This window comes from Rosa rugosa, chromosome 7 (genome assembly GCF_958449725.1).
Source record: "Rosa rugosa chromosome 7, drRosRugo1.1, whole genome shotgun sequence".
Lineage (NCBI taxonomy): Eukaryota > Viridiplantae > Streptophyta > Magnoliopsida > Rosales > Rosaceae > Rosa > Rosa rugosa.
The window spans coordinates 20,310,497-20,336,217 of NC_084826.1; the positions used below are offsets into that span (position 1 = coordinate 20,310,497).

At 37.1% G+C, this 25,721-nt stretch overlaps 3 protein-coding genes across 7 annotated transcripts; 2 read left to right on the forward strand and 1 right to left on the reverse strand.

Annotated features, from left to right (window-relative positions):
- Positions 1-1,468: 1,468 nt before the first annotated feature.
- On the reverse strand, positions 1,469-5,895 carry LOC133720577 (eukaryotic translation initiation factor 3 subunit C-like). The gene is made up of 5 exons (XM_062146967.1): positions 5,710-5,895; positions 5,526-5,557; positions 5,355-5,438; positions 3,481-5,247; positions 1,469-2,605 (listed from the first exon to the last, which is right to left on the reverse strand). The coding sequence occupies exons 3-5, from the start codon at positions 5,376-5,378 to the stop codon at positions 1,625-1,627; spliced, it is 2,772 nt and encodes a 923-aa protein (XP_062002951.1). The 5' UTR covers positions 5,379-5,438; positions 5,526-5,557; positions 5,710-5,895; the 3' UTR covers positions 1,469-1,624.
- Positions 5,896-10,838: 4,943 nt separating this feature from the next.
- LOC133720592 (ubiquitin-NEDD8-like protein RUB2) lies at positions 10,839-25,410 on the forward strand. Of its 3 annotated transcripts, none has more exons than XM_062147000.1 (3): positions 10,839-11,024; positions 11,831-12,090; positions 25,131-25,410. In XM_062147000.1, the coding sequence occupies exons 1-3, from the start codon at positions 10,932-10,934 to the stop codon at positions 25,240-25,242; spliced, it is 465 nt and encodes a 154-aa protein (XP_062002984.1). In that variant the 5' UTR covers positions 10,839-10,931; the 3' UTR covers positions 25,243-25,410. The 3 variants fall into 3 exon arrangements, with proteins under 3 accessions (XP_062002984.1, XP_062002983.1, XP_062002986.1); XM_062146999.1 differs by lacking the exon at positions 25,131-25,410 and adding an exon at positions 12,786-13,074 and having other exon boundaries at positions 10,840-11,024; XM_062147002.1 differs by lacking the exon at positions 25,131-25,410 and adding an exon at positions 12,786-13,074 and having other exon boundaries at positions 10,861-11,024; positions 11,806-12,090.
- LOC133720593 (mediator of RNA polymerase II transcription subunit 7b-like) lies at positions 18,881-25,410 on the forward strand. Of its 3 annotated transcripts, XM_062147003.1 has the most exons (9): positions 18,881-18,920; positions 19,035-19,132; positions 19,695-19,747; positions 20,294-20,443; positions 20,591-20,686; positions 21,472-21,593; positions 21,741-21,871; positions 22,436-22,505; positions 23,119-23,187. In XM_062147003.1, the coding sequence occupies exons 1-6, from the start codon at positions 18,901-18,903 to the stop codon at positions 21,502-21,504; spliced, it is 450 nt and encodes a 149-aa protein (XP_062002987.1). In that variant the 5' UTR covers positions 18,881-18,900; the 3' UTR covers positions 21,505-21,593; positions 21,741-21,871; positions 22,436-22,505; positions 23,119-23,187. The 3 variants fall into 3 exon arrangements, with proteins under 3 accessions (XP_062002987.1, XP_062002989.1, XP_062002988.1); XM_062147005.1 differs by lacking the exons at positions 18,881-18,920; positions 19,035-19,132; positions 19,695-19,747; ... (2 more) ...; positions 21,472-21,593; positions 21,741-21,871 and adding exons at positions 22,056-22,106; positions 23,372-23,445; positions 24,087-24,780; positions 25,131-25,410 and having other exon boundaries at positions 23,119-23,285; XM_062147004.1 differs by lacking the exons at positions 18,881-18,920; positions 19,035-19,132; positions 19,695-19,747; ... (2 more) ...; positions 21,472-21,593; positions 21,741-21,871 and adding exons at positions 22,056-22,106; positions 23,372-23,531 and having other exon boundaries at positions 23,119-23,285.
- Positions 25,411-25,721: the final 311 nt, after the last annotated feature.

The following is a 25,721-nucleotide window of genomic DNA, read 5'->3' on the forward strand; positions in this document are numbered from 1 at the left end:
ACTAACTCAAACAAAAGAATCTCTGTGGGAAAGCTTATCCAAACAAGCACAGGTGTATTCGACTCGTATGGACAGAAGAGGATGTCCTAGTTATCTTACATTAAATATAGTAAGATGACTACAACTTATTTCACAAAATGTACGCTTTCAATTGAACTATCATGTTTTAGTAAGCTCTCTGATATGCTCTAATGGCTGACAACTATTTTGTATATTTCAGTTCCAAATCTTACATTCTCAAAAGAAGAACGAAATTGGCACATGACACATATCCCAGAATACCCCATGTCAACCTAAGCTTGAACCAAAACCTAAACTTTCTCTTCTTCTAGAGCCCGATGATCGCCAACTTACCTTTGGAAGTCTTCATATTTGCCTTGCCCACCTAAACATCTAATCACCAATATATTGCTTAATGATGTTAGTTAAGCACCTTAGATCAATTCAGATAAATGAGGCCTTGATCTAGCTAGCTAGCTATTACTAATCAGAGAATGAATATAACCTGATCTCGACTTTACCATTTGTCTCTAATAATTAAGAAAACACACCTCAGGGTTTTAAATTTTCAAAAGCCATTCTGGAGTTCTGGTTGATTAAAATGTTAACAGAAGGAAGCATGGTTTAAAGAGGGCAAAATTCTACAGTGCAGTGAATGGAGCTGTTTAAAATCCACAAGAAAGAAACCAAGATTACAATGAGACAAATTTTGGCAAAAAAAAAAATAGGGGAACCGAACCCAAAATATGTGAGCAAAGACATCATATCTAGCAGTCACAACCCCAGAGAACTTAAGCCTTCTTTCCTTTGCCAAAACCAAAATGCCTAGCACTTAATACACCAAGAGGCTAGTTCCTAATTAATATAAAGTAAGATGATTAAATTTGATGGCAACCAGTACATCCTGTAAAGCCTCCAATGAAGACAAGACTCTAGACTAAATCCATTTGCTGAAAAAGCAAAGGATCATGCATACATGTTTATGATCTCAGCAAAATTATGGCCTCTATAAATGCTAAAAATCCCATTTACCAGTCATCACATCCCTAAACAAACTATTATAACAAGCCAAAACCAATATCCCCATAAAGATTAACCAAAAAAAAAAAACAACAAATGAATACATAAGAAAACATCAGAGAACAACAAATCCAGTCTTGCTGTGAAGACGAAGAAAAAAATTTGAAGAACTGGGGACAAAGAGTGATTTCTTCAGTTCTGCGAGGAAAAGAAAAACATAAGCATATAATAGGAGGGAGGGGAGAGAGAGAGAGATAGAGAGTAGAAATACCTCGTAGAGTAGAGCTTGAAGCATCTGACTAGAGCTTGAGCTCTGGTGCAGGAGAGAAGACAGAGCCAAGGGGTGAATGCAGCATTGTGAGAACTTGGTAACCCGAGTTTTTAAGTTCTTTTATGAAAGTGAAGTGTACTAAATGCCTAAACATTTAAGTTCAGCCAGTAGCTAAAATAACGAGCAAAGTAAACACTGGTTCTGTGTTATTTAATACTATCCAGATGTCTTATTTGGTGCATCACATAGGGCCTAAATATGAATTCAAGAAATCAAACTTTAATAGCTTTCTAATGGGAAAATTTTCAGTCTTCTCTTGCTACTATGTTCCCATTAAGCACGAACACCCCTGTTAAGACTGACCATCTGAGATCCCCTTCCAGATGAAGCAGACTGATGGTAGCCAGTCCTCCCTGAGCCTCCATGCGCAGCATCTTGATATCGTGTATATTGACCCATTCCTCGGAACTGACCTGCACCTGTTCGGTCCCTAGGATACCCTCCTCCAGCAGTATGACCATATGCCAATGATCTATAACCTGTTCGCCCAGTGGCACCACCCTGTCTTCCTTGGGTGAAAGACAAGTTCTCTTGCCACCTACCACTCAAAGTAGTTGTTCCAGCACCATAGTCCTGGCTGTCTCTACGCCTTGTAGGTAAATCTAACCCACCACCACCTATCTTCAACTCTGTTGCCCTTTCATTGCTTTCTGCAAGGACTGACAGCTTCTCAGTGAACTGGAAAGCTAGAGCCTGCAACCTACTGTGCTCAATGTCGTGGAAGACAATGCAATTTGTCGGCTGGTCCCAACTAGCATGGAGCTCGTCATTGATCATCATCTTGCTAACAAGGCTATGAGCCTGGGCCTCTGAGAGGTCGAACATCTTGGGGAGTTGTTCCATGCTTAACGTCTTATAAGACCGGGAATAGCTCAAAAGGTAGGTCCTCAGAGCCTCCTCCTTGATCTTAGCCTTGAGCATCTGAAGAACATTCTCCCGATTCCTTAAGAGCTTCCAGACATGAAGGGAATTAATGACATCAAATGCCTTTTGAAAGTCACCTTTGCGGAGGGCCCTGGTAGCTGCCATTACATGGTCCCTGACATTTTCAGGGGGACCTGTGAAGGTTTGCTTCTCATTCATTTCAAGCAACCGTCTGAATGTCCTACTAATCACTCTGCGCTTTGTATCATGGATGTTTGCTGCCATATTAGGAACTTCCAGCAGCATCGCACATATCAAATGCACTGCCTCGAGGAGCTCAGGGTTAATGTGCATATGGAAGGGCATTTGTCGTCTTCTCTCCAGCCTTTCCTGAAAATAAGGGCAAGAGAGAGTGACAAAATCAATTCTATAGAATAGAGAGTTGATAGCATAGTAATCTCAGAGCAAGCTGTTTTTCTACAACAGAAAAAAAAAAAAAAAAAAAAAAATAGTCTGCAGAATGAAATATAATTTCAGATTTCTTAGACCCCAATTATCTGCAACAAGTTGACAAAATTATGATCTTTATTCAGTTTCATCTTTCCAGAATTTCTCTCAAATGACCTATTTCACCAATTTTCTCTGTCAAATCTTATCAACTAGTTTCTGAAGAATCTTGAAGATTGAGCCAAATTGTTTAAATTGATAAATAGCATATCCTAAACTTATGCAGACAAGCTAATTGTGGTAAACTTTACAAGAGCCTGAACATAGCAAAGACATCCAGCTCAGAAATTTCTAGGTTGTGAAAGAGTGGAATGGGGTGGAAAGATTAAAAACTTGCTCCGGTCTAAAAACCAATGCAGTAAAGCAGAGCAATATACACTCAAATGAACAACATCCATCCAATTTCCCATTAATTCACTTATAAGGTAAAAACATATCAGGAGTTTAATGAGTGTGAGCAAAACAAAAGTAAAACGTCTTATAAGTAACGTAATGTTAGATATATTAAAACAATTCCTTTGGATGGGCATATGAATATCGTTAAATAAATCCATCCTAAACGATTGGATATTATATTTGTGAGTGTCATAGCATTAATGTTAGATAGCACCTAGTTGCATATCAACTGCAAACACTTAAAAATTATTTATTAGAAATCTATATGAACAACCATTGTAGATAGTGACTTCAGATTCTATAGAAAGTAGCAGCTCACATGCAGATAAAACATAGAATAGCTGTACAGTAAAACACTGCACCTGTTCTGGAGTCTTCTCATGATATCTACTCTGGGAGACACCTTGTGCAAGCAGTTCCTTCACTCGTCCACCTGAATAGAGTTCAGAAAGGCAGCTATGTCCTTCAGTGATTAGTCCATTTCGAAATGCACACAGACCAAGTTGGGCCATGGCCCTATTAAAAAGTATTTGAGTTGAAATGTCCATGTGCTGAATACTATCTTGCAGGTGACTCATTAGCAGCAGGTCACGGGCAGTAGGAAACTTGTCCAGAAGAGCATGATGGTAAATGTCACAAAGCATTGCACGAGCTTTAGTGCGATCATCTCCATACTTGTATATAAGAGAAACCAGAACATCCATCAAGGCCCTACTACTCTCCAGAAAGGTTGGTTTCCGAGGTACAAGCTCAGGAGTTACAACGAATGTAGCTGGACCCCGACTTTCCTCAACTGCTATAGGCTCTTGGCCTTCACCTTCATCACCACCTTCTATCTGCTCAGCCAGTTTTCTCATAGCATCGTAAACTTCATGAGGCTTATAATAAATGAGTTCAACCCGCCTCAGGGAAACCTTTGCAGCAGCTTTGAAATCTCCAACTTTTTCTAAATATTCTTGAACATTTTGAGCAAGAACCACAAAAATAGGCTCATCTCGAAGTCTTTGAATGTATTCACGAGTATGAGGGTCGATGCACTGCATGCTCTTGAAGAACTCGGTATCTATCCTTTCTACAAAAGCCACTAAGTTCCCCCAAACCCTGATTGTCCCATTATAATCGGGTCCCTTCTGGGATTCATTCTCGTCAGGCTCCACCTTGTCATCTACAGCAATGTTTGGATACTGGACCAGAATATCAAGTATAATGAGCATATTCTGCACACATTTTTTCCACACATGTATAGGCATGTGCCCACTTAGACCAGGGTTGACATCAAACTGAGCAGAAACAAGACTGAAAAGAATCTCAAGCTTCTGTGCAGGGGTCTTAGCAACCTTTGTCAAGAAGGTAAGCTGCTCAACTTGCTCAAACCTTCCGGTTCCCTTCCTTCCCCGAGCAGCCACAACCTCTTTAAATTTCTTGTTAATTGTATCCCATGTGATCTCACGAGGATCCTTCATGAACTGCTTATCCATGAGCTTGTCCTTCTTACTCATTTTCTTTTCCCAACCATCCTTGGTATCATCTTCGTCCTCATCATCCGAAGCTGCTATATCTGTAGGATCCTCAATTTCAGAATCTTCTTCCTCCTCTTCCGACTGCTTATCTTCTTCATCCTCTTCGCTCTGCTCGGGATTCTCCTTATACTTGTTGATCAACTCTTCATACTGCTTATTGTTCTTCTTCAGTTTCTGCTTCATTGAGTTCAAGGCCTTGGCATTACTGCTGCTCATCTTCTTCTTAGCATCCTTATTTGTTAGAGCCTGGCTTAAAAAATCCTCCAACAAAACAAGGGCTTTGATATATAGTGTTGGTACTTTTTCGGACTCAGTAATCCGCATGAACTTCTCAAGCTGTTTATTGATCTTGTCAAAGCAGTCAAGCAAGCTGACCCAATCATTTATGTTCTTTGCATTCTTAATCCTGTCAACAGTGGCATTCATCTCATCGAAACGCTTGTCTTTCACTGATCTAACTACACGCTTTTGGTCATCCGACTCATCACTATCGCTATCATTCATATGCTTCAGGTATTTGTTGTCCACTTTTTTGGTGCTAGTCTCACCACCTCCAGTTTCAACCTCCTCACCATACTCACTCTCCTCATCCTCCGAATCGCTCTCACGCTAGAATAACACAACAAACATTATTCGAAAACAATTAGCACATATTAATACTCACAAAAATCATGGATAAAAATTCTATATATGCTTCTTGGTGAAGGTAAAAAAACCTGAGTCCAGAATTTCGATGCCATTGTCTTGGAAACCGCAACAGCTCAAGTAAAACTCACGATAATTTGATTATAGTAAATTTCCTGTTCATAATAAGCAACAGCAATTCATATTTAGGCATGCATTCTCACATTAATCAAAGAGAAACCAAGAGAAGAGGGAGGGATTACCTGACTTTGGCGCGATTCTTCTCCGGGATGATCTAAAATTGGTATATATGAACAAAATCGTTAACGGGCAAATATTAAGTTTGGAGATATTAAAAATGCATGTGACACTAAACGGCTGCTTGATTTGGATGATACAGATAACAAATTAAATCATGAAAATAAGAGGGAGAGAGGGAGGGCTTACCAGGTTTGTTAGCAGGCAATCGCGAAATGGAAGATGGGGTGAGAGGAAATAGAGTGGGATTATATTGGGGAAGATGCAGTCTACGGATTGCAGAGGTTTCGCCATTTCCTTCGTCGGTTGGTTGCTTCGTTGAGACAAACAAGGGACTTCTTTTCAGTGGAGTTACATGCTCGCTTTTCATCAAGAAGTTTTGTTTTTTTTTTGTTTTCCCCACTCTTTGTAGAGTCAAGTTCAAGAGAAATTTTATTCACACATTGTAAAATAGTGAATACGAGATACACATCCTTTTTCTCATATACCCAATATCAGATTTTATGGTTACGTTAAATTACCAAAACAGAAATTTATATCAAAAATAAAGAAACACAGTTTGAGATTGATTTTTGAACTGCTTTTGGGCTTAGATTAGGGTGTTTGGTAAAATTTCTTAAAGTTGCTTTCGGTCCAAATAGCTTCTCTCTAAAACTGATTATGAGAAGCTACCAAATAGTTGGAACATATTATTCCGCTTTAGAGTTGTCTTCTCCTCTACGTGAATAACCTGAATGAAGATGCAAACTTAGAACCCTAGCTAGTTAGAAATAGTTAACGACAATGATTGATGAACATCCCCAGTTCCAAAGAAAATTATCAACAGCGTAAGATATTGGTATTTCTCAACCCTCAATTGAGGTATGACTTTTCCATCTCTGACTGAATTTTTATTTACTACAAAATTTAGGTTTTCAATTGCAATTATTGTTTGGGCTAATTAGTTTAATGGCTGGATTTGTTATCGTTACTGGAACTAAAGAGCTGTGATATATTTCTTAAGACATGGAGGAAGTATGCCTTTTGCAACGAGTACCAAGTCTTTTCTTTCTAGGAAGTGCGTGACTGGAGATTTTCTTCTAGTTTTCTTTGTTAATTGCACTTAGTGGTCAGTTTCTCTTAAATGATCAGTACAAGAGACGTGATGCTAGCTAATTCTAAGTTAGGTGTTGGATCTTTAGTGCATAGTGCATTGTTGATACAACTTTACTAATGTTTTGTATAAAAAGCATTCGCAACTCATATCTATCCACTAGACCACTACACGATCTAATATTCTGCGCAGTACAAGGATGTGATTAAAGTGCTTTTCAAGTTTTCAATTCAAATACTTGTTAAGTTCCAATGTCTATTATATATTATTGAGATTTACTATCCCAGAAACCAACAACCAAATAACTATGACTACAGTAATAAGCAACAGGATTTAGTAGCACTAGAGTAACTTAGATAGCTAGCCATGAGCTTCAAGTACTGACACAATAACTGTGGCGTGTATGCATTGCAAGGTTTTTGAAAATACCAGAAATTGATGCATCTGGCTCACTTTTTCACATGTTTTGAGTTCTCATTTTGTCATAAACTTGTGAAAAGGTCTGTAGTGATAAGAATAATAGGAGAACATAGAGATGCTTCGTTATTGTTTCGTTGAGAAAATGGAAATTCTGCATATTATTTCGTTAAGAATGGCAATAACTATGTTAAGTTTGTTGTTGTTGATATAATTGCTAGCAATCCCTGCCTCTGCATTTGTCATACAGTCAAAGGATTGTAAGAATCAGTTTGCTCCAGCGAATTCTAATGGTTAGGACTTATTTTACATAAATGGGAGTTCAGTAGAGAAGGCTTATTGTTCACATGTTTTGGGTTTTTACTTGTCATAAACTATGTTCTTGCATTTTTAAGAAGGATTCAAACTCTTCACTTATTTTAACTTTTGTAAACCCCAGGCTGAAGTCCAACATGGTGATGCCTCTACTAGATATAGAGGAATCATAGTTCACGTGATTATACCAATGAGTTCACAACGCACCAGGGAATATTTCATTCAGTTTGATTTAAATCATTAATGGACCTTATTTAAGTTGGATTATAAATTAATGTGTTGCTAATTTGTGCAGATATTTAAAAGTAAGGCTACATTATTACTTCAATGGATCCATACAACGGGAAAGAAAAACAATTGTGTGATTGTGATTGAGAGGTCTGATTCATCAAATTCGGGTAATATTGTAATAAGAAGAGGAAACCAAAAATAAGACTTGCAGTTTTTTGTTTGTTTCCAGGTCTACCACAGATGGATGTCATGCAATGGTTCTCAATTAATTTACTTTGAATATATTCTTTACATATATAGCAGCTTGAGAGCTCGAGCTTGGTGAGGGATCAGACTGATGTGATTCTAGAACAATTAAAGAAGAAATACTACAGCTAGCAAACATAATGAATACAAAAACAGAATGCTCAAAGATAGAGATAGACTAATAGTCATAAGCTCATAGATTGAGCGAGGTTCATCACCTGCAGAAACTTCAATGTCAAAGTTTCAATATGCCCTCAACATGTTCCCACAAAGACAAACACCAAAAGAGTACTGCCAATAAACCTCAAGCAAATTAGAAAACTTGTAATGGTAAACTCTGGTAATGATAAGAAAGAATAGAAAGAAGAATAATGCCGGGAAATGCAAGAGATAAGTGGTAGTTAGTGAGAACATGCTGCATTCCTGATAGATTAGTAATAAATGCATTCACTTTAGCAGTATGCATGAGATTCAGCCTTCTGTGGGGATAAAATTTGAGAGTGAACTTATAAACACAACGAGGAGACATCTTTTCGTATTAAAAAAAAAAAAAAAAAATCAGGAGACATCTTTTCAAGGAAGAAATATCTAGTCGAGGTGCATATTTCTTATCTAGGGAAAAATATGTCGTCGAGGAGGATCTAGTTACGGCGAAACCTTTCAAGAAAAATTTACTCGGAGAGAGATTTGCTCGAGGATAAATTTGCTTGAGGAGAGATTTGAGTAATCTCCTCGAGGCAGGGAGGAATCCTCTCGAGGTAACAAAATACATAGGCATCTGAGCAGTGGCGGACCCAGAAGGTGAGCTTCTCTGGGAGCGAACTTGAATTACAAATTTACAATAGCTGACATAAAAACCGAAAAATTTAAAAACACATAATCTAAAGATAAAATTTTACCATAAGAGCAGGAGAAACTATTATTTTTTATCATTCTGATAGACAGAAATATACAGCCTTAAGAGAAAAAAGTTCCAAGTTATATAAGTAATACCATAGAAAGAGTATGTTTAAAAACCTATGCAATGTTCAATCATAGCTACTGATGGTTTCTGTAGGGGCGCAACCTTATTGTCTTCCTTTAATTACAACAAATTAACAAGGGCTTCTATAAATGAAATAGCCTATATATTATTTAATTTACTGCAGGTAGCAGCCTACACTAGGCCTATACTGGGTCCGCCAGTGCATCCGAGGGAACTAAAAGCAAGCTAAATATCGAAAAGTTGCATAAGAATCAAAGTGTTCACAAATTCTACATACGTAAATGGCCATTTTTGTGTTAGGCTCAGTAATTTAATCCAATCTTGTTGAAAATCCAATTAGTAATCACGAACTATATATCTTAAATTCTTAATCATCAGTATGTTGTTTGATCTTTGACCTCAGCAGCCAGTTTCTTTCTACCTACACTTATTTTTTCTAGATCAATATATCTGTTTTTGTCCTTGGGTATCGTTGTTAATTTCTAGCTGTTCTTATCCTACATCTCTTGCCATCATTTGTAGATTTGCTGCTTGGAGCTTCATTTTTAGTGGGCCTTCGCCTCCACCGCACATGAGTAATCACCTTATTGTGCAATAAGAGATTACTCATCCATTTGGTGAGTGCCCTTCCAATTCTTTTGTGGATCTTGTTTCTGTTTATTTTCTTTAATTTTTTCCGATTTCTTTGGTGACAGAAGAAGTTCTCCGATGGGTGATCTGTAGTTAATTGGATGTTCTTTGTTCTATATTTGGACTAAGGAAGTTTGGGTGTTCTTTGATCGAAATAGTAGTTGGTTCCTCCCAAGATCTCTCAATGTCGTCAAATTTGGTGCAATTACTTGAACTGTGATTAGAAATTGGACAAAAATGACCTTATTTCAACGACTTGCAATTACAAATTTAACGATAAGTACCAAAGTGAATGACATTTTTAAATTAAATAACTAAAGTGATATTTTATAAAATGTAGCATGGCTAAAAATATCTAGTAATGTCGATAATCTGTGAATTTCGGTTAAACAACCTAAGACGTTTCAATATGAATTTCAAAAATCCTCGGAAAGAAAAACCCTCTCATCTACTACAGCCTTCGGGCTAAACCAAAACCCTAAGCCAAGTTCATTTTTTACGAAATCCTTCTCATGACGACGATGGATTCCATCATCATTAGCTTTGCTTCATGCGCGATGGATTTGACGAGGATTGGAAGCAATCTAGTTCAAAAATATCCCAATCCTATTTGCTGAGCAAGCCTCTGATCTGTAAGAAATTTGAAGGGGCTGATCATTGCTTTTAATTTCAACAAATCTGGGTGATAGACAAACCATTTCGGATTCAGAAGAAGCTAGGTGATCAATTTGTATCTTATTTTTTATTGCCTTGCCACCCTCATTCGTTACTTAGCAATTTTTTGTATCGAGTTATGGACCTACTTGGGTGTTTGGATCTTTCACTGATCCTAAGTGGCAGTTTATTTATGGACTAGTTCACAAAAAGTCGACAAGGTTATATAATGGTTTTTGTTGAAATTAGTAATTATGTTGGTTTTGTCGTTTGCAAGACAAAGCTTGGTGAAATTTTTTCTATAAACTGCTTAAGCAGTACTTATTTTGTACCATAATTGCGTACTCGACATGAGCTTGATTTTACCTAGAAGAGCAAGGTGTTCTATTGATGATAGACTCGCTTAAAGCAAACATCAGTTCGTACTTAATGAGCAGTGTTTACCTTTATCAAGTTTAATTATTACTCGGCCCCTCAGGTATATGAGTTTAGTCTTGAAAACTGATATATGTGCCCATTTGGGCTTTATCAATGAAAAAATATCTATTTTTCCAAAAAAAAAAAAGAGAGAAAACAATAAGAAAAGAAATCAATAAAAGATCTGTAACTGAAAAACAGAACCATTCAATAAAATTCGGGAATCTTTTTTTTTTTTTTTTGAGAGAATAAAATTCGGGAATCTGATACGCGGGCCCAATCACATTTTATAACTGAATTTTCTTTTTATTTATTCATTTTTATTTCGAAAAGAAGATGCGAAATAAATAAGTAGAGAGTCTTGCTCTGTTTCTGTGAGAGTGAGTGAGAGAGAGAGAGCAAAGACGACCGAAACAAAGAAACATGCAGATTTTCGTGAAAACTCTAACTGGGAAGACCATCACTCTCGAGGTTGAGAGCAGCGACACCATCGATAATGTCAAAGCCAAGATCCAGGTACTCTCTTTTCTCTCTCTCTCTGTCTCTCTAATTTCATCTTTTTCATTGATTTCTCTGTTTCTTTCATATCTACCAAATATTTAATTTATCCATACGATTTTTCCTACAACACAATTAGGGTGTTGTTTTCTTGTTGAAGTTGGGGTTGTGATTTGTGTATATAATCTTGTTTTCGGGTTTTATTGTCATATGGGTTTGTAGTTATCTCAGCGTTTGTTTTTTTTTTTTGGGTGTGTTTTGTTTGGGACTGAATGATTTCTGGGTGTTGTGAAGAGAAGTTGGTGCTGGAAGAATTTGATAGCTAGGTTTAGGGCTTCTGAATTGAGTTATTGGGCCCTGTCTATTTGTTTGTTTAGGTTTATTGTTATTGTTAAAGGAAATCTGTGATTTTTTTGCCAGAAATTTGGCCTTTTCGGAGATGAAGGGATATAGACTGGATTGTCAATCAATGAGTTTCCCGCTTAAAGGAGTTACGTTTGATTTTTCATTCATAATTGTATGGTTAAACCTTCGTGCACATAGTGTTTCGTATTGTTCAGCAATTCTGTTGCTGTACAAGAACTTGATCAATGATCAGGTTTTTGTTGTAGCTACTCGGAATGGTGAACTGATTGATATACATGATGGCAAAAAAGCTTAGTCTTATCAAAGAACTACTTATCACGACGAAAGCAGTAGATGTATAATGTGAAAACTTATGATCAAACGTGGTTTTTGGCCTCTGATATCTGCTGTTTCCTTGAAATTATCCTTAATTTACATTTTCCTTTATATGCAGCCATGTAATATACCCTTGTTTTCAGGATAAGGAAGGCATCCCTCCTGATCAACAGAGATTGATTTTTGCTGGTAAGCAATTGGAAGATGGTAGAACTCTTGCAGATTATAACATCCAAAAGGAGTCAACTCTCCACCTGGTTTTGAGGCTGAGGGGAGGAACTATGATTAAGGTGAAGACGCTTACCGGGAAAGAAATTGAGATTGATATTGAACCGACTGACACCATTGACCGAATTAAGGAAAGGGTTGAGGAGAAAGAGGGAATTCCTCCGGTGCAACAAAGGTACTTTTTTCTCCTCCTTCTCAGATTCTATCTATTGAAAGTTATGAGTTACTTGAAATTGAGTTATGTCTGGTTTTGTACTTTTCTAGCATCAGTATGCATTACATGTTAATAAATTGAACTCTTAGTTTAGTTACTTTTCATGCCTTGCAAATGTCATCCATGCAACTATAACATTGTTTATGCTTTGCTGCCTGTGAAGTTCCTATAGTTGGAAAAGAAGAAAAATGATTGATCTGTTCAATACTTTGAGCTTTTGTTTCAAATGTGGCAGTGAGTAATGCATTGGTTAGTGTTGGAAGTTGTATCAGCATTGGCTCATTTTTTACTTCCGAAAGGCTCTCATGGTTTTCCATAGAACTTAGATTTGTTCAGTGGCCAAGATTGTCTTGACCACTGAAGGTTGGTCGAGTTATAGTTGGACTTTGTTTCTATTCCTATTTGGGACTCTTAGGTGCTCTGTCCGATTTGAATCTTGGGTACCATATAATTGGTGTAGATGCCCATTAACTTGACAACTGTTTTGGACCATCACCTGCTGCATTATTTTTAATAGCTTAAATTGCTAGAATAAAGTCTTATCAAGCAGTATTATTGCTGCATTATTATTTTTGTCTTAGTTAATCGATTAACGTGTTTATGGTACTGGTCAATTTTCAAGCGATTGGCATATAATAAGTTTCGAATGTCCACAGGCTGATTTATGCTGGCAAGCAGCTTGGAGATGATAAAACTGCTAAAGACTATAACATTGAGGGTGGCTCTGTCCTTCATCTAGTGCTTGCACTACGTGGTGGTAGTCTATAAATAGTATCTTAGTATTGTACCTATTGATGCGTTCAGGCAAACTCTTTCGTGAAGGCTTTATCGAGTCTTGATACTCTAAAACATTTGAGTTGCATTACATGGCAGAAAACTTGTTTAAAGTGGGTTAATCTGGACATAAGTATTGGTGTTACATATTGCACTTTTACCTTTCTGCTCTGTTATGTTCACTGTCAATGCTCTCTTGCTTTTATTTATACAAGGTTGGCTTCACTTGGGCAACAGATTTTATCATTCCTGATTACAAATATTTTCTGCTTGTGGATGATCTATAAAACATGGTGGCATGTACTCGATATGATACTTGTGTGTCAGGAAATTAAGATGAAGTATACTTTTCAGAAGGAATCTGATAATTTCTCGAAGTAATGTGACAACTCTGCACTAGTGATTATCAATCTAAGAAGAGGAGCTGTTATCACACTGGAAAAGTCTAGCTACGCACATTCCAAACAGGCTGTTTAGAGTTGAAAGTGTGTGATTCAGCATTGACATTTTCAGAGATGGCAGACTGAAACGATTCTGCAATGGAATTTTAACAGTATAGTGATCTGGGAAATCGAAATCACACAGATGTGTTGTTAACTTTTGGTGAATAACACACGTTTTATCCTCATGTTTGTTCGATCTAAAGTTGGCCTCAGATGAGGTTACAACTTGGCACATGACAGAACATGTAATATTTAAGAATGGTGAGAGTGATTGTAGATGGTAAGCACAGCTGCACAGAGAGCATATATAATATTCATTGTATCAAATTAAAGACTACAAATTTAAAATGACTGCTCATGGTCATTTTCAGAAATAGACCAATAGAGCTGAACTTCTATTTGGAAAAGTTGGTCATGCTCTCTCACACAAGCAGCAGACATTTTTAACAGCATTGGCATCTGTATAACACATTAAATTACAAGCTTTCCATTTTTTTCTTCAGGCACAGAAATCTTCCAGCTCTGGAACTAATCCTTCTCGAAACCCAGAAATTCATCGACGCTTATTATCAGGAGCACTGAGCACGTTGAGTGCGACTTGTCCCCTTTTTCCTTCCACCCAGTTTTCCAGCTGGTTGCAGAAAGATGGGAAAGACTTCCAAGTCAAGCTTGGGTGGAAAGACTTCCACACAAGTTGCAACGTTCACCTTCTCAATCTCATAACCCAGGAGAGTAGGTCTGTGTGTCTGAATTATTGCCAAAGCCAGAAGACTTCAAAGTCAATCCATCCAACTACAAGTCTCAGAAATTTGAATGCGATACCAGTCAGAATTCAATGTACTGAAACACTTGATCCAACCTCAAAGCACGCATCTACTTTCATTGCCTCTTATTTTTCCTGGTAATTACAGAGAGATAGGAGAAGACTTGAAAGTCTAGCCAATCACAGATTATCTCACGGAGGCATTTTTTTTTTTTTTTTTTCCCCAATTCCAAGTACCTTCTAAAAGCCACCACAACCATCAATAGTTAAATCCCTCACTGCATTTGTGCTTGTGTGTAAAAATTTGTTAAAAGAAATGACAATTTTTTACCTCAATCTCTTCCTTTTGCTAATGGTTGAAGAGTGAAGATCGCACATCAAGAAACCGACAAAATAAAAATTAGTGGGTGACTTATTCCTAGTTGTACCGAGATTTTTGGACTTAAAATCCAACAGCTAATAGAGACAAGATCAGTGCAGTGGTACCACGCTTTTCATTGCTTGTGTTACTAACTTCGTCCCTGCAGTTCACAGCAAGTGTATTGAAGCCCAGCAACAATCATTGCTCCATCTCAAGAAAAGTCTCATATGGGATTCTTCTTCTTCCTGCAAGCTCATAACTTGAAGGTCAAGTACCGGCTGCTGTTGCTGTTCTTGGCTAGGGGTAAGTTGCCCCTGAGTTATAAAATGTTCTTGTTATCTAGTAAATTCTCAACATACTAAATAACTGAAAAGGAGGAACGTTCTTATTACCTTTGAGCTTTCATCCACTAGCTTAATTAGCCCTGTCTTATTCTGTAGGGCTGAAACTTCGGTCACTTTCAGATTCATTCCTGCCTTCCCCACATTCCCAACTATTCCCAAGTCCTCAATTGCACATTTTCTGTGCAACAATAATATCAAGGAAGAAACTTAAAACTCATGGAGACAATTTCTCCATGTCCTGCTATATACGACTGCCAGACTGAGGCAATTTTTCCAGACTGAGACGTCTATTATTGCTTTGAATGCATTGACTCATTCATTCTCAAATACAATTGCAGCTATCAAAATAATTGATCATGAGAAAAACCTCTTTCCCAGCGTCTCATTTTTCTTGGAAGTTGCCCATCGATAGAGAGGAAGGACTTCAAAGTCAAGCCTGGCACAAATATTATGGACGCATTTTCCAATTCCATGACCTTATAAAGCCACCACCAGTCCACAACCATTGCCAGTTCCCAATTATCACTTTCCCACAGTACATTTGTGCCTGCGTCTAAACCTTTGCTTAAAACATGCCCACTCTGTTCCTCCATCTCTTCCTTTTCTTATTCACTACCACTGTTACTAACCTCATCCCCGCAGTTCACAGCAACTGCATTGAAGCCCAGCAACAATCATTGCTCCACTTCAAGAAAAGTCTTGTATTTGATTCTTCCGAATCCTTCAAGCTCATAACATGGAATTCGAGTACCGAATGCTGTTCTTGGCTCGGTGTAACTTGCAGCACTAATGGGAGTGTTGTTGGTCTTGACATCAGCAGCGAGTCTATCTCATGCAACATTGACAGTTTCAACAGTCTGTTCCAACTTCAACATCTTCAGAGCCTCAATATAGCCTATAACAACTTCAATGGCTCTTCAATTCCATCTGCAATCGGAAAGCTTACAGAGTTGAGGTATCTGAATTTAAGTTATGCTTATTTTTCTGGGGTTATTCCCATTGAGATTTCACGCTTGAAAAGGTTGGTAGTTCTTGATCTCTCGGGTGGGGAGTTAAAACTTGAGAACCCAAATTTAGGCACTTTAATCCAGAACCTTACAGAGCTTACAGAGTTAAATCTTCAATCTATAAACCTATCAGCTGAGGGTTCTCACTGGAGCCAAACCATATCATCTTCACTTCCAAAGCTGAGGGTGTTGACCTTGTACCGTTGTGATCTTTCAGGCCCTATTCATGAATCATTTGCCAAGCTTGATTCTCTATCCACGTTAATATTGGAGGGAAACAATATCTCTGGTCCGGTTCCAAAATTCTTTGCCAATTTTTCAAGCTTGACTTCCTTGAGTCTCCGTGAATGTAACGTGTATGGAGCATTTCCCAAAGAGATATTCCAGATACCTTCACTACAGTCTGTTGACCTATCAGATAATTCAGAGCTTTGTGGTTCCTTACCAGAGTTTCCAAAGAATGGATCTCTCGAATCCCTAGTTCTATCCGGGACTAAGTTTTCAGGAGTCTTGCCGGACTCTATTGGCAACCTTAAAATGCTGTCTGAATTAGATCTTAGATATTGCAATTTCACAGGAGCAGTTCCAAAGTCACTGGCCAACCTAACACAATTGGAGATTTTGTCCTTGTCATCCAACAAGTTTTCTAGTCCGATTAATGCCATTCAATGGGACAAACTCATCAAGCTTGAGTATCTTGACTTGTCCGACAATCTACTCTACGGGAGTATTCCATTGTCTGCCTTTTCTATTCCCGGGCTGCAGAGCTTACTACTTTTTAGAAATCACTTCTCTGGTCAGTTGCTTGAATTTTCTAATGTCTCTTCGTACTTGCTGTACGAACTTGATTTGAGTATAAACAATTTGGAAGGATCAATACCCGTGTCTATCTTTAATCTTCTAGGGCTTGGGAGTTTAGATTTTTCTTCAAACAACTTGAGTGGTTTTCCTTTTTATGGGCTTCAGGAGTTGAGAAATCTTTCGTTTCTTGATCTATCCTACAATAGCTTGTTGTTCAATCATAGTGGTACCAACTCATCACCGCCCTGCCTCCTTCAGTTTCAGTACTTGGATTTGGCTTCTAACAAGTTGGAAACATTCCCAAGTTTCCTGAAAAATCAATCTTATTTAACCAAATTGGGCCTTTCAAACAACCAAATTCCAGGTCAGATACCCAATTGGATCTGGGAGCTTCATCTCGACAATCTATATCTATGTTGTAACAAGTTGGTAAGTCTAGAAGCTCCTTTACTTGGTTCTACTTACCATCTGAAGAATCTTGATCTTCACTCAAACCAGATTCAGGGACAAATACCATTGTTTGTAAGGGGTGATTATTTGGATTACTCAAGAAATAATTTCAGCTCTAGTATACCGACAGACCTTGGTTATTTCATTTCTTCCACGGCTACCTTTCTCTTTCAAGCAGTAACTTGTATGGGGAAATTCCAAAATCAATATGCAATGCAAGTGTTGGAGTTCTTGATCTCTCCAATAACTCTTTGAGTGGAATCATTCCCCAATGCTTGACTCAGACATCTTCGCTTTCTGTCCTTGATTTGAGGAGAAACAACCTTACTGGATCTATCCCCGATACTTTTCTTGAAGGTTGTCATTTGGAAACTCTAGCGCTGGGAAGAAATCAGATACAAGGTCAATTTCCAAAATCTCTAGCCAATTGTTCAAGGTTAGAGGTTTTAGACCTTGGAATCAATCAAATAACAGATGCCTTTCCCTGCCTTTTGAAGACCATATCCACCTTGCGTGTCCTTATATTGCGATCCAACCAATTTTATGGACCTATTGGATGTCCCGAGACCAAAGACACCTGGCTGAAGCTTCAAATCATAGACTTGGCTCATAACAGTTTCAATGGTGAAATACCAGGTACATCATTGACAACATGGCAGGCAATGGTGGTTAATGAAGATGGTTACCAAATTCACCATAGCTTTTCGTGGGCTGGCTTTTCGTGGGCTGCTAGTGATGGATTTCATAGCTCTAATATTAATTATGGAGATGCAGTAACAACAACAAGCAAAGGTCTAGAGATGAATCTTGTATATATTTTAACTATTCGCACTTTGATTGACTTCTCTGCTAACAAGTTCAAAGGAACAATACCCAAGGAAATGGGCCAACTGAGATCATTGTATGCCCTCAATCTGTCCGGTAATGCTTTCACAGGCGAAATCCCATCATCCTTTGGTAACATGAGTAGCATAGAATCCTTAGACCTCTCACAGAACCACCTGAGCGGCCAAATTCCACCGCAGCTTGCAAATCTCACTTTCCTTTCGTACTTGAATGTCTCATATAATCAACTGACGGGAAGGATCCCAACCAGCACTCAGTTTTCGACATTTCCAAATACCTCCTTCGAGGGTAACAAAGGATTATGGGGGCCTCCTCTGACATCGGATACAGCAATCGTATTGCCACCTCCAACGTTAAATGGAAGCTCAAGTAGTCTGAATTCTGGAGATGAGATTGATTGGAATGTTATCAGTGTTGAAATTGGATTTACATGTGGGTTTGGAATTGCCGTCGGGTCACTTTTGTTTTGCAAGAGATGGAGGAAATGGTACTACAGAGCCATGTTTAACATCCTGTTCAAGATATTCCCTCAGCTGGAACACAGATTTGGTAATCACAGAAGGCATGTTTACATAAATCCAAGGTATTGGAGACGTTGAAATGGTTAGGCAGACCAGCTCAACTCCATTATGCTGGAGACTCCCCTGGCGTTTTTTCTCTGTATTTTCATCACATGATTATAATGTAATTTTTTTTTTCTTTTGTCGTAATGTTTTTTTTTCTTTTTTGGTCTGGCGTGTAATCTATGTTGTAATCGTTCTTGCAATGTAATCACTATACGTTTTTAACATTTATGAAATATTGGTATGAGCAGGTAATGCTCTGTTTTGTGATATAGTGCCAAGATTTTCTATTTCTGATCGAGAGCCCAAAAACACTGGAAAGCAGTAGGCCCAAAAGGCCCGTCGTTGTACATAAGAAATACCACTCAGCAGTTGCTCTCGACATAAGAAATCAACCCTCTCTCTGCAGTTGCTCTCTCATGTTGGTTCCGTATTTCTGGTACGCATCTTTTCTGTCTCTCATGTTGGTTTGATTTTGTTTTCAGTGTCTGTTTTTGAGTTGGTTCTGTATTTGTTTTGGAAAACTTGGCACTTCAAATTGGAGCATGTAAAGGCTTAAATCTTGTTTGCTGAGGGCTAAGAAATCTGAAGCTAATTGCCTATCTCTCTCTTACTTCAAATTTCCTATGTTGGGTTTGGTATTTCTGATGGGTATGTGATTTCTGGGCCATTCGATATTCTATGTATTTGAAAATTGAATTAGTTAGATAAAGAATTGATGAGTGATGTTGGTTCTTGTCCGGCCAGATTTAGTGCCAGTGTTAAATTAATCCTGTGAAGTACATTATATAATGAGATATATGCACTGCTATTTTCAATAGGAACTGTTAAGGAGCTCATAGAGGACTAATTCATGTATGTGATCTCTTATGATTCAGATAGCTATATTATCCTTTACGCTTTTTGATTAACAAGACATGGTGCTCATATTTAAATGCCAAAAATATTTTATGGGCCTAAACTGCTAGTTACTTGGATACATATTTGTTTATTGTTTATATGTATATGAGAGAAAGAAACACTTTACTGGATAGGACAACAAGAATACTATGAGTATTTGGGATAGTGACAATCAGAATCGAAGCAGTTCAGGAATATTGAAGATAACGATAATTGTCATAGACGTTCATGAAGTTTTTCTCTTAATGACTCTAGTCAAAAGCACATCATAAGATTATTACCCTTCTGATTATTCTTGCATTTTCTTGTGCAGTTCATCTAGTCTATACATTTTCCAAGGACTGCCTGATCAAGTTGATGCCACCAGTAAGATTTCAATTTACTATTTATTGTTTGAGTTTGTGTGTGTTCTTAGTGAAATTCAAATAAGAATGCATATGTTCATTTGATTTTTATATTGAATTTGTGAAGAATAATGAGAGGCGAATATTTTTTCAATAAAAATAACCTAAGCACTTTGAATATTGAAGGACGGGATATATTTGCATTTATGAGATGAGTTTCCCAAGAACCTCCACTGCATTCTTATCTAAGTGATGACACTATGGTTACTTTTTCAACAATATGTTAGTGAGATAAATTCAGGATTTTGCACTTATCAAAGTCTTCGAATCACCCATCACGGAAATAGTATCTACATGAAGGTTCAAAGCATAGCTCTATATATGTACATATGCATTAAGTTCTTGATTTTAAAAGATGTAATGAAAGTGTCATTAAAGAAATGAGCTGAATTATGGTTATCAATGATGGCACTCCATTTCTTTGAATGGAATCTTAGCCCGCCTCACTTGCTTTCTGTACCGATGTGTCAAAGGGATGATTGCTTATCGTTTGGTTATATCTAAGTAGGAAAAAGGCTTGAAAGTTTTAAGAGAGTACAAGATGCGTGAAGATATTTTAGATCAGCAGGCTTCACTTCAACGAGCAAGACTTGAAGCTTCTCTTGCTGATGGCATCTCTTGGGGTATGGGAGAGGATGACATTATAGAAGAAGCTGAGGTATGTGTCAATTTAGCATTGCTCATAGAATTCTTCTCAAACTGCCTTTTATAGTCTGCTATTTTTCTTTAAGTATGACCTTTTTCTTTCTTTTCTTTTGATGAATTGAAAGAAGATAATTCTACTGACATGTGGTTTGGACTTAAGGATGATGGTGAGGAAGTAACTTGGCAAACATACAAAGGACAGCTTACGGAAAAGCAGATAAAAACCCGTGATAAAATAACTAAAAGAATGGAAAAGGTAAGTGGTCTTAACTATCCTGGTTTTTTATTATCTTTCTTGTACATTGGATTCGTTTCTGCCAATTGGATAAACTCTTTAGGTATAGTTCATATATTTATATTAACATGTGTATATTGCTTGGTATTTGAGAAAAACAGTTCCTGAATTGATTTTTAAAAAAGTCACGCACCAGTGTAGTGTAGTGTACCATTGCTTGGTATTTGAGAAAGCAGTTCCTGAATTGATTTTCAGAAAAGTCACGCACTGGTGTAGTGTACCTTTTATAAATTCTAGCAAAACACTGAAAACAGTATATCTTCGTGTAATGAAGGAATACAACAGTTGATGCACTTGCAATATCATGATTCAACAGGGACCTCTTAAATGTTTGAAACTGGTCCTTAATGATTCTAATTAATTAGTTGCTACCATCCATTATTAGGTTGACCATACCAGCATCAACAAAGGAAAAAGTACGCGAACCTAACAACAATGCATCATAATTAAATCCAGTATCCTGATATTACACTTCAGTCTTCTTGTATTTTGGAAATTATCTCCCTTCTTTACTTGTTCTCGTGATATTGTGGTTAATGTTTCTCAGCCTCACTTGGTTACATTCACCTTGTCTTCTTCTAATTGCATCCAGTTGTTTTGTGCTTTTTATTTTTGTTGTTTTAAATGAGGAAAACAAAGATTTAAACAACTTTAATGTTGATGATAAAAACTTGTTTATACAGACACTGATGAGTTTTTTACTTATTATTATAATTTTTCTCATGTCTTCACTGTTTTGCTTATAGCTTGCTCATATGAAGAAAGAGTTCAAGAGTTAGATGTTATTCGTGCTAAAGACGTCTCTCAAGGTTGATTGACTCAAGGGCAACAAACTCAGATCGCGCGAAATGAACAAAGAACAGAACAGGTAAAAAAATGTCCCCCAGAACCTATTTGCCAACCTTTACTGGTAGTTGAGAAATGGGGAAGATCTGTTGCATCTTCAGTCCCAATATATGGTGGCAGGATGGTAGTGACCCTTCTGGTTAACACGTTATATTTAATTTTCTTACAGATTCTGGAAGAGCTTGAAAATTTGGAAGAGACGCTGAATTAGAGTATTCAAGAAAGTTTAGGTGCACGTGTTGGGAAGCAATCTCATGGTAAGAAGAAAGGAGCAATTGAAGAAGAAGAAGAACTTTTGAGGTACTTAATTAATGAAAATTACCTATGTAAAAGTATTGCACTTTTAGGTTTGGAAGGAGACACTCAAGTACTCACTTTTCCAAGATTGGACTACGATTGATCAGCTATTCATACGATTGATCAGCTATTCATATTAGACTCTGAAACTGTAGTCTTAAATTCCTAATCATCATGGTTAACTCTTAATTTAGCTATGTAAATGCCATACATCATTTGCTATGGTGCTAATTACACCGTAAGCTTTTCCTATTCTTTACCTTCTTCTCCACATTTATATACAGATTGTAAATTTGATATCTGAAAGTTGCTTTGTTGCTTAATCTTTGGATACCATAAGTATTGTCATAGCTATATTTATTGTTTGGAGGATGCAATACATCATTTAGTTCCTTAAGCCAGGAATGCAATATTAATGCATTTGAAGTTGCAGGTTTTGACTTTTGACTATTGAGTTTTGAAGCTTATTCTTCTAGATTATTGTGTTAATGTTATCAATGTCTGATTTGATCTCCATTATTTCCTTGTAATTTATTTCTAACAAAGTTTCATGTTTATTTTATATAGACGGATTACGTGCTTCCAAGCTTGGAAGAACAGGGAGTGCGTCAACTGTACCCAAAAGGCCCAAATATTGGTACGTCTACCTCCAGGCTAGTTTAATCGTTCTCTTTTTCTTTCTTTCTTTACTTTGTTTTATTGTTTTGTTTGAGAAGAAAGAATCTTTATTAAGACAAAAGCTTTAGTGTACATGCAGTGAACAAGTAGTTCACACTAGTTTAGTGTTTGTGTCCTGTGAAAAAACTACCTTTGATACGTAGGAACTGATTTGAACATCTTGATTCAATCACCTATATAGCAGTTTCTCCTTAGGGTCAGTGGAATTAGGTAATTACTATTAACCTAGTTTTTCTAGCCTTTGGGAATGCATACATCCATACTAGCTATTGTTGTCTTGACAGAAGAGGTATTGATGGCCAAACTATGATTACCAGAAATAAGGAACTTCTGGGGAGTGTATGAATTTCTTGACTACTTGTGGGTATTGCTATAGTAGTTTTGTCTAATTCTCTGCAAGAAACGAATAGGAAGTTAGGAATTGCAAGTTTGTATGTTGGTGTTTATTCTAGTTTGTATGTATGTATGTTAGTACTTGATTGTTTTCGCCTTCTTTTTATTTTTTTTATTTTTTATTTTATTTTTCCTGTCCCCCACTTTTCCATTCTGACAAAAGTTGTACTATGTTTTAGATTTTAAGAAGGAACTAAGGTCCCTTAACAGAGAATTGCAGCTGCACATTTTGGAACTTGCTGATATTCTTGTGGAGAGAGCATCACAATATGCAAGGAGAGTGGAAGAAATATCTCTTATATTCAAGAACTTGCATCATCTTCTGAACTCATTGCGGCCCCATCAGGTAAGATATATTGAGTCTTATAATATAAGCTGTTGGGTTGTTATACGGGACTACTTTCCTTATATTTTTATGTCTTTATCATGCAGGCTAGGGCAACACTAATTCACCTTCTAAAACTTCAGATAAAACGACGTAAACAAGCTATTGAGGATATAAAGAGGTATGCTTTCAACAATTACTGACAAGCTTAATGCGCATTTGACTCTGAAATATTCTACTTTATTTTTAAAACAATTAAAAGATAATTGTTTTGCCAGTTGGGAATTTAAATGAAGGGTATAGCCTCTGTGACCTTTTTGATAGAGTAAGATGGTAAGATTGCCTAAAGTTTTGCAAAGATATGTTTTAATCATTCTCTGGTCTTAGTGGTGTTTGATTACCATAAAAATGAAAATTGGAACCTCCCTATTTGTTTCTTGTTTGCTTTAAGGTTTACTTGTAGCTGGTGGTGTGATAAATCCTTTTGCAAAGACTTATTTTTGTTCCCCACAGTCTGTTTCAACCTGCCTTACTTCAGAACTTTGCTTATTGATCTCAAGGTGTCATTTGAGTTGGTGCCAACAGGTTGCATGTTTCTTTAACAAACTTTTTTCTTGAAAGTTTTCCTGTCAAGATATGGAGCCATCGACAGATTGAAAATTTGTTTGTTGCAATATTGATTTGAATGTTTCCCTGTTGTTTGGAAAGTGATTATAAAATCTTTTAAACGACTGGGACTGTGACTGTGCTGTTAACAAACTGCCTTGTGGATTAATGTCACAAAATATTTTGTGACCATTAATGTTTGACTCTCTTGTTTAGGAGGAGAGAAGAAGCATAGGCACTTATGAAGAAGTCCCTTGAATCATTGGAGGACACTGGTGCATCTCTTATGTTGAAATAGGGAGTGCTCATTTATGTTCCTACTCAATGATCAGAGCCCCTCAGACAGTTTCGTCTAATGCCTTTAGGGAGGGTCATGGAATCCCACTGGTCAAAGTTTCTCGGACAGACAGTTGCATCTAGTACCTTCATGCTTTTATATCAGAAACTTATGGTTTTACCTTTCTATTCTAGTGTCGAAAGTAAAGTGGTCCATCTAGCTGTTATTGAATGATGGTATCCAAGCATTAATTCAGATGGCATGGATGGATGAAGGATAGATTAGATTCATTTCAAGTGGCATAATAGCATTCTGTTCTATCACTCTGTAACTTTTACTCATCTAATATCAATTGCAGTGAATTCTGTCAAACTCAAGAGATTATTTACACACAACCCTACTGCAAAAATGTTATCATTTTGTGATAACGCAGTACATGTTGGTTTTTGGTATGTTTGATAGACTATTGACATTAAATGGAGTCCACCTTAATATGGTGGGGTGACTTGGTGTTGTCAATTTTGCATCCATTGTAACATTGTAACACAGACCTAGGTACTACTAATCCATCGTCATTGACCGAATCAAGGGAATGGTTGAGGAGAAAGAGGGAATTCCTCCAGTGCAACAAAGGTACTTGTTTCTCTTTCTTCTCATAATCAATCTATCTAAAGTAATAAGTTACTTGAACTTAGAGTTATGTCTGGTTTTGTACTTTTATCTAGCTTCAGTATGCATTAAATGTGTTTAAATTGAACTTAGGTTTAGTTAATTTCATGCCTTATATCATCCATGCATATGCACATTAACTTGACAACTGTTTTGGGATATCACCTTAATAAAGTCTTATTAAGCAGCATGAAGTCTTATTAATCAGCATTATTGCTGCATTATTATTCTTGTCTTTGTTAATAGCTTCACGTGTTTATGGTACTGGCTAATTTTCAATAGATCAGCATCTAATGATTTTGAAATGTCCGCAGGCTGATTTATGCTGGCAAGCAGCTTGGAGATGACAAAACTGCAAAAGACTACAACATTGAGGGTGGCTCTGTCCTTCATTTAGTGCTTGCACTACGTGGTGGTAGTCTATAAATGGTATGGTAGTATTGTATCTATTGATCAGTTCAGGCAAACTCTGTGAAGGCTTTATCGAGCCTTGATACTCTAAAACATTTGAGTTGCATTACATGGGAAAACTTGTTCTAAGTGGGTTACTGTGGACATAAATATTGGTGTTTTACGCACTTTACCGTTCTGCTCTGTTATGTTCACTGTCAATGCTCTCTTGTTTTTACTGTGTACAAGGTTAGCTTCACTAGGGCAAAATTTTATCAATCCTGATTACAGTTATTTTCTGCTTGTGGATGATCTATAAAACTTGGTGACTTGTACTCCATATGCTACTTGTGTGCCCCGTAGTTAGAGGAAATATACATTTTATTAGAAGGAATGTGATAATTTCTTCAAGTATTGTGATGATTGAATCTAGCATCTAAGTAGGGGAACTGTACGTATTCATACTCAAAAAGTAAATCAACACACTTTCCAAACAGGCTGTTTAGAGTTGAAAG